Raw genomic sequence first — 7863 nt, 5'->3', positions numbered from 1 at the left:
AATTATCAGCAGGGTAGGCAACGTCTCTTTCAAGTTGCAACTGCCGGCGTGGTTCAAAATTCACAACGTTCTTCACGCCAACAACCTAAAAGCCTACCACTCGGATCCGCAAGATGCTTCCCGAAGTGTTTCAACTCGGTTACCTCCTATCACAGCCTCCTACGAGAAGCGAGTTGAAACCATTCTGGCGGACCGCAAGATAAAGCTACCCAACGGGGCTGAGCAAACAGAGTACTTGGTGAAGTGGCGAAAGCTTCCCCGAACTGAAGCTAGTTGGGAGCCTGAAGATGCCCTACGACATGAAGAAGAAATCATCAACAACTACCAACAAGCGTCGACAGTTTAAGTGGGGGAGAATGTCACGAACGGTCATCGCGCACCCACAACAACTCCGTTCAACGAACCGTTCGTCGCTCTCATCTACATGTACAACTACTTGGCAGCCTGTTTTGCCTTGGTTTTAAGTCATTTTGCTTGTAAAAGTGTAAGTTCGAACAAGCTGCAACGTTATAAAGCGACCGCTCACCGAACCGAGCAAAACAGCCCCAAAACAGCTTCGTTTTCGTGTGCCGCGGGCTGATTTATGGAATCTGCCTCCACTCACCAAAACATCAACCATCTCAGCCCCTTGGAACCCCCCGGGTGGCACAGGGCTGGATGGGGCTTCGGTATAGTACCGGGCGTTGAACACTTATTCGCAAGTTCGCACGTTGCCTTGACGAGAACTTGTTGTCATGCTCGGGACTCGGTGAACAGTTGTTTGTGGGCTTGCAGCTTTTCGTTCAACCTTCTAAAGCCCTTGTTTTCCCCCTCTCCCTCTTTTCTCTTATGCACGCAAGGTGCTCGCTGAATTGCTTGTAAAGCTTCCCCTCTTTTCGCGAGACGTCGGGACTTGTCCGTTGCTCGTTCTTTCGAACTAATCAACTTTCTCTTTTACAGGTCCTTCGAGACCTGCGAGAGATTACAAGTGGGCTAATCTTTGCGGAGCAATATCGCAAAGGCAAAGCGCAACTTAGGCAACGCAAGTTGAGTTCGCGCCTTGGCCGCAAAGGTGCCTCATGCCTTAGACAATTCCAGCTAAATCCGTGACAATATGTCGTTACAGCCTGTAAAAGCCAAGAATTTGAAGACAAAAAACTATAAATAAAAAAATAATCGATATTTTATTATTAATCAAGCTAGGATTACAACATCATGTTCCTTCCTGATGCAACATTCAACAACATATGAATACAAGCAAGCATTCGCATTCAAAGAAGAAAGTGATCAATGATGTGTCGTATGACGTCTTCGCCATCCGAGTGCATGAAGGAAAACTTGGCCTGTCAGACAACAATTGTTGGTACATTGTAAGTAGGGTTGGTGGATATATGATACGCATGGCTTGGAAGGCAGTGCTGACCTGAATGACACTGTGAGCAGCATACCGAAGTCTGCTGCCGTGGAAGCTGACATCCACTCTTTCCCATGACACGCGTGTGAGGCCTCTCACTAGCTTCTCTGCAAATATGAGAATCCATCCATCCATCGTTAACCACATGCAGTTTCTTAAAATGTCAACCAGATATTAGTGGTTATTATGGCCCTGATGTTATAGATAAAAACTTATTTTAAGCATGCATGAATATGACACGTATCTGATAGGTTAAGCAGTTGTCAGCCAACAAGATTATAAAGAAATTTGTAGATTGTTGTCCAACTTAATAAATCAGAAAGTGACAGCCTCTTATTGACCGATTTTGTTACTAACAAGATTCCATTCCATGCTGCTATGTGAATTCGACAAGTACATGTGGTGGGCAGAGAAGTGGCCTGCCCCAACCACACAAGAATTTTGAGGCCAGATCGAAATTTTTTGTTAGAATTCATTCATTCATACAACATTAAAGAGAAATATCAGTAAGACTATCTATATAAAAAAAAGTTCATGGTTTCATCTTAAGAAAGCTCTGATAGAAAAAAATGTGTTTATCGTGACACACATGGCATGCAAATATAGTGTCTGATCCATAAATCATTTTGTGCACTTTGTTTTTTGATAAGTTATTCTTAAACTTTAAAGAAACAGAGATTGCTATTGAAAACCATATATCTTACACACGGATGACCTGTTACAGCAAGGAAGTAATTGTTCATTCATAAGAGCAGGCATGAAAAAATAGGTACACAGAAAATACAAATCCTACCAACACTTTCTGGAACAACATGGAATGAGAATGTTGCTCATAATAAATATCAAACACCTTGAATACGAAGTAACAATGATGTTGCTTACCTTCCAACACGTCAGAGTCACCATCCATAAGTGAGAGATCAGCACACTCGTCAGTGATGCTTCCTTTGGATTGTTCTTCATATACAATATGTGGATAGTTCTCACTCAAGGAACCCTCCCACTACAAAAGAAAAGGTCACGATTAAGTTAATACAAAACAAAACACAGTAGGACCATAGTCATTAGGGAAGAATATGCAAAACTGGAACAATATGAATCTCACAAAATAAATATAAGACATATCTTACTTTAGGCAACTCTGAGTTCCGTCTGATAGATGACGTCCTCCATCCAACTATATCTTGAATTCATCTTGTAAAGGAAACAATTACTTTGTTGCTAATGTAAGTCGTGAACAGTGAACACAAAACATAGAGAATATGCACCAAAATGTTTCACACAAAGGATACGATCATAGCCAACATTGGCATACGCCACTCGACGTTTAAATGCTTGCAGACCAGACCTATATTAATGATTTTAACACACACATCACGCAACGCAGAGGATCAAATGTACACCTCGCAACTTTGAATTTAGCTAAAGCAACAAAGACAAGCAAAGATGGAAAGTACATGAAGCAAAGGTCATCATAATCATCCACCATCCGCTGCAACAATGGAGGCTTTCCTTCATCATCATCAGTCAGAAAAAGATGTCTGCCTGTTCTTCCAAATATCCAATGAATAACATGTGAAGCAACTTTCTCAATAGCAGTAACACCAAAAAGAAAAGGAACCTGCCAAACAACAACAACAATCTGTAATGTCCCAGTTAACTTGGTTCCCTGCATGGATCTTCTTCTTCCATTGGTCCAATTTATGGCAACATTACTAGTCAATCTAAGAATCAGTAAATCTTGCGAACCTACAACAAAGTGTTTCACAATTATCATAAGCAAAGCTTACAGAATTGTCATGCGAATGCAACAGTTCAGAGGAAATTTTTTTACTGAAGAAAAACAAAAAATCAGTAAGCATAACGATTCATGCTTTGGAAGTTGCAGCACAATAAATATTACCAGCTGTCAATGAGCAAATATTTAGCAGTATGAGACATGTAAATAGTCAGTTCAAAGAACATTTCAAGGAGGAAAGATAATAGTTGTGCAATATGTACATGAAGCAACCTGGAATTGTTAAATGGTGCATGCCTATTCCGTGTGAATGCTACACAATGTTGGATGCTACATGTTCATAGAATAACAGAAGCAGATTTTGGAGCCTAGTACAAAGTTCAATTCATTGAAAATGAGAGATCCATTGTGCAGGTAAACTTACAAAGTCAAAAACCATGAATTAAACCCAATAATACCTCATGGAAAGATAATCTTGCAGCACAAAAAAAGATTCAACCATACAAACTCCTACTGGTGCCATGACAATCTGCATGGTACAGGTACAGGGATGTTCTAATCAAATGCATGCCATCACATTAACGGAACAGCTGCATGGTACTGGCCAGCATGTTGACACAGGCTCCCACCACCCAAATATCATAGAACATGAATCATTATTGTTATCCACCATCACAAATATAATATGTTGATTTTGTACATGAAGAAAACACAGACAAATGCAAACAGTGAACATGTTATTCTTTGATCCAAGACAGTTTATTTGGTGATTTGAGTAGCATGTTTTTACATTAATCAGTAGATAAGATAGTTAAAAGTCAAATTAGAACTTGATGCTCAAACTAATTTCTTTTAATCCCAAGCATATAAAGTGAAGACCCATATAGGCCACATGATGAGGAATACCTGCTTATTTCCCCTGGAACCAAGATGAGGTGTAGCAACAGTTATGAAATTGATTGCTTCCAGGCCACATATGGTTCCACTAGGAGAATCATTATGGATATCAAGTAGAGGGTCCTCAATAGTTTTCCTCCTAGTGGGACTGTATAGTCTCCCAATTGCATATCTTGCAACCAATCCTCCGACCGAGTGTGCAACAAAAGAAATCTTTTGAAGTTCTGGCCTGCTTTTGACTACTTCAGCAACCTGCTCAAGAAGGTTTTCTTAAGACCAAAAATAAAGGCATGAAAAATTTTGTGTTTATTGCTAAGAATTATGGAACAATTTAGGAAATTCAGAAATTATTAAATTGAAATGGTTGCCACAGTTATGGTGATGTTGTCTGAGTGGCAAACTTACCTCTTCTGCTAATCGCTCACCCATAACATCAACACCATCTAGTGATAACCTGTGCATGTTTCTTTCACTGCCTGGAAGAAAACATTTGCTAAGTGGCTTGGATGTTAGAAAATAGGGAGGAACTCAATCGCACCATGAACTAAATCTTGTATAAATAGCAAGTAATTTGATACATATACAAATACTAAAATTTATGACAAAGACAGTATAATGCCAATTCTAAAATATTTAGTGCAGATTTTATAAAAGGCTAACTAATCAACCATGACCGATCTTGAACTCTTTTACACAAAACAACAGAGTCTATTTCATAGAACTAATCATCCATAATCATATATGTCAATTGACCATTCTGACTACAAATCAGATTCTCACTGTTCAAAAAACCAAATTCCATTGACATAATAACTATGTAGTAAGGGAGTCCATACTTGAATAGAAACATATAGCAAGCGAAGTATATACAGATACTCTGTCTCCTGGTTGATTCTGCTGCTTTTCCTTATCAGACTTTAACTACCATGGAGAAGTATGCTAGATATGTTTCTACAAAACATTCAGAGATATGAAAAGAAACTAACATACTTAATGATAGCAAATAACAGGAAAATTGCTTTCGGAGGTAACTGAACACATACCTATTCATCATCACCATTTTTAAGCATTCTTGCAATTCCAAGTGAAAAAAAAAAGACAAAATAGTATAATGCCATGTGAATGATACACACACTGATTATGAATTAGATTCACTTACAATGAATTATGACTTTATCTGGAAGCATTCTAACAAACTGGTTGGCTCCAAATTCCCAATCAGCGACACTGCAAAATAAGATAAATTGAATAACAATGATGAAAATGTCTGATTTGGTCAAATATATAATAGCACACATAAGTGAAGAGTCAAATTAATCATGTAGGACACAGTTGGAAGTAACATCTTTTTCCACAGCATTATAGCAGAGAAGAATACTCGGGGAATCCTGTATATAATTAGCTTTCTTTTCCAACTATAGAGAAAAAGAATACCTGAATCAGTCATTAAGACAATGTTTTTCTTTTGCATCATAACAGCATATAATTTACAGCAAGAAGATGAAAGAATATCCTTAATATAGAGCTTATATTTCACAGAAGAAACAAGAACTCTGATATTCACAGAGTTAGGAAGACGGCAACATCTTGAGGTCATTCCCCTATCAATCTCTAACTGGTCTATTTTAAGAGTTTAGAAAAATACAATTCAACACGTCGTTGCTTGCAATAACTAGTTACTCCAGTCTTACCAATCAACTATATATGACACCATCATCAAATTAAACATGAAACCATTAGAAAGGGAAGCTGCATGACTATCTTCCTTATCTAGGGGATCTTCTCCATGGATCTCCAAGAAGAGAGACATAGAGCTTCTCTAACTTGGTGGTTGTATAGAGCCTAGGCATCTAAAAGTTAGGATCTTAACAGGATCATCAACTATAAATGTCATGATACTGTCTAAAACCTATTCCATGTGCGAATTCAAAAGTCCATATTTTTTTAATTAGGTTTTGCTTCTATAATCCTGTTTTCTCTTTTAATTCTCAATGGATATTGATATCACAAGACAGACAATCAAGTCTTCCTGCAGATTTCTTTTCTACTTCAGTTCTATCCAATTTATGACACTCGAATTGGGATAATCAATCATCAACCAAATCAATTTTAATCAGAAAGTGATGAAAGGCACTTTTTTTAATAAGTAATAAACACTCATGACAAGTTGATAACAGCTGTTGATAGGTAGGATCAAAGCTAAAAGAAGGATTTCAAGTAATGTCAGAAGACTTGAAGATGCTTAACACAAGGAAACAAAAAAGGGAAACCAGTGACTCCAGACACTGCACTTCAGCAGCCGCGAAGAACAGAAAGAAAAAAGAAGCTAATGAAGTTCAGAAATCAACAAAGCTCCAGCACTGTTTGGTAAATTGGTAAGAATAGTTCGTTCACATCTTGATAATCTAGTGTGATTGCAACCCACTCCTTTACTTACGCTGGCTACAGGCTCTCTACACCTTGAGGAGACGACAAAATACACGATTACTAACCTAAACTTATAGTAGTGATTTTTTTTGGAAAAACCTTAAGAAAAAAAGCATCATAAAATCTAAGATATCTGATAGAACATCAAAATTGAAAAAACGCAGAGCAAAAAGTCAGAATATGCCAGCAATGCTTTCGCCCATATCAAATGAAAGGGCTAAGTGGTCTCTCTTTTTCTTAAGAAAAGGAGTGCCTTCCGTCTCCGGCAATGTTCGAGCATGGGCCTTTCAACTGAGACTCTTCAAAGAGCATAAAATAGACGTCAAGGAACTCAATTCCGTAGGTATTGAGCAGAACCACCCTCAAGGATAACATGACACACCCGATTGACCCAGTGCGCACGCCATTACCCAGACCGATCCCCTCGCACCCAATTTCTCCTCAGAAACTCAACCCAGGGGTTTCAGACAAGTCACATCAAGAAAAGAAGTCCAATACCTTCCAAGGATTCCGTGGACCATCACCACGAGATGATCAGCGGAGGAGGACGGGCAGCTGTAGATGTCGGTTCCGCCATCGACGGGCTCGGAGCAGACTCTTGCCGAGTCTCCCATCGATCGCAGCTCCTCCCTCTCACAAGGGCCTCACTGGCCAGCCAGCAACCGCAAGAAAATGACGCGCGCCCGAGGAGAGAGAGAGAGAGAGATTAGGGAGACGAGCAGCAGAAGAGGAGAGAGAGAGAGAGAGAGAGAAGAAGGCTAAAAGAAGCTGCAGGAAAAGGGGAAGAAAGAACGGACGAGATTAATTGATATTTGTAGCCAGGGGAAGGTGGGTAGACACGAGGGTCAGCAGATAAGTCGGGGAGCCGCGCGAAGGCTATTTCCCCTAAATATTGGGCCTTTTCTTCTGCCACGTATTATGAGAACCGTCGGATCAGCAGGAGTCTCTCGTATTCACCATCCAAAAATAGGCACGTTTCGATATAAAGCTTGGTTGACATAATAATTCAAGAATCAAAATGGTTAAATTTGATCACTAATAATCTGAGATAATATTTGTGTCCGAAAAGGGAAAATATGTCGAGAATCGAAACTTGGAATGAGAAAAAAAGAAACTATAAATTCAATTATGTCTTTTATTCTTGTCACATAATTATATCAAGGATTATTTATCTGATAAAATCTGTCCGATGAATAAGTCGTTATGTGTTTGTTTGCTTTATCCGTTAAAAGTTTAAAGGACTTTAGTATTTGTTTAGTAAATTTAAAAATGAAGAAAAGGAGTAAATATGTGTATGTCTTTCTCTTTAAATATTATGCTAATATAATATATCTGATAGAGTCTTTGTCAACACATAGCATAGGCAGTAGTAGGTGTTTTAATAGACTCCACAAGTCAAGTCTAATTT

At 38.7% G+C, this 7863-nt stretch overlaps 1 protein-coding gene across 2 annotated transcripts; it reads right to left on the bottom strand.

The window, feature by feature from the left end:
• Nucleotides 1–1144: 1144 nt before the first annotated feature.
• On the bottom strand, nucleotides 1145–7251 carry LOC135673806 (lipid droplet phospholipase 1-like). 2 transcript variants are annotated; one of them, XM_065183131.1, is made up of 10 exons: nucleotides 6954–7251; nucleotides 5188–5255; nucleotides 4434–4504; nucleotides 4038–4280; nucleotides 2851–3014; nucleotides 2686–2741; nucleotides 2524–2576; nucleotides 2276–2396; nucleotides 1403–1500; nucleotides 1145–1322 (listed from the first exon to the last, which is right to left on the bottom strand). In XM_065183131.1, exons 1-10 carry the CDS (start codon nucleotides 7067–7069, stop codon nucleotides 1251–1253), a joined length of 1062 nt encoding a protein of 353 aa, XP_065039203.1. In that variant the 5' UTR covers nucleotides 7070–7251; the 3' UTR covers nucleotides 1145–1250. The 2 variants fall into 2 exon arrangements, with proteins under 2 accessions (XP_065039203.1, XP_065039204.1); XM_065183132.1 differs by lacking the exon at nucleotides 6954–7251 and adding an exon at nucleotides 4865–4979.
• Nucleotides 7252–7863: the final 612 nt, after the last annotated feature.

The sequence above is a fragment of the Musa acuminata genome, chromosome BXJ1-5 (assembly GCF_036884655.1).
Source record: "Musa acuminata AAA Group cultivar baxijiao chromosome BXJ1-5, Cavendish_Baxijiao_AAA, whole genome shotgun sequence".
In the NCBI taxonomy this organism is placed as follows: domain Eukaryota; kingdom Viridiplantae; phylum Streptophyta; class Magnoliopsida; order Zingiberales; family Musaceae; genus Musa; species Musa acuminata.
The sequence above is the reverse complement of the archived record's forward strand: the minus strand, read 5'-3'. Positions and strand labels throughout refer to the sequence as shown.

Bases quoted from the DNA above. Each gene is read 5' to 3' on its own strand.
- LOC135673806 (XM_065183131.1), bottom strand. From the start codon at position 7,069: ATGGGAGACTCGGCAAGAGTCTGCTCCGAGCCCGTCGATGGCGGAACC. The intron at 4,505-5,187 runs GTAAGTGAATCT...GTTTTCTTCCAG, and splicing joins AGATAAAGTCATAATTCATT to GCAGTGAAAGAAACATGCAC. The intron at 2,742-2,850 runs GTACTTTCCATC...TCATTAATATAG, and splicing joins TATGATGACCTTTGCTTCAT to GTCTGGTCTGCAAGCATTTA.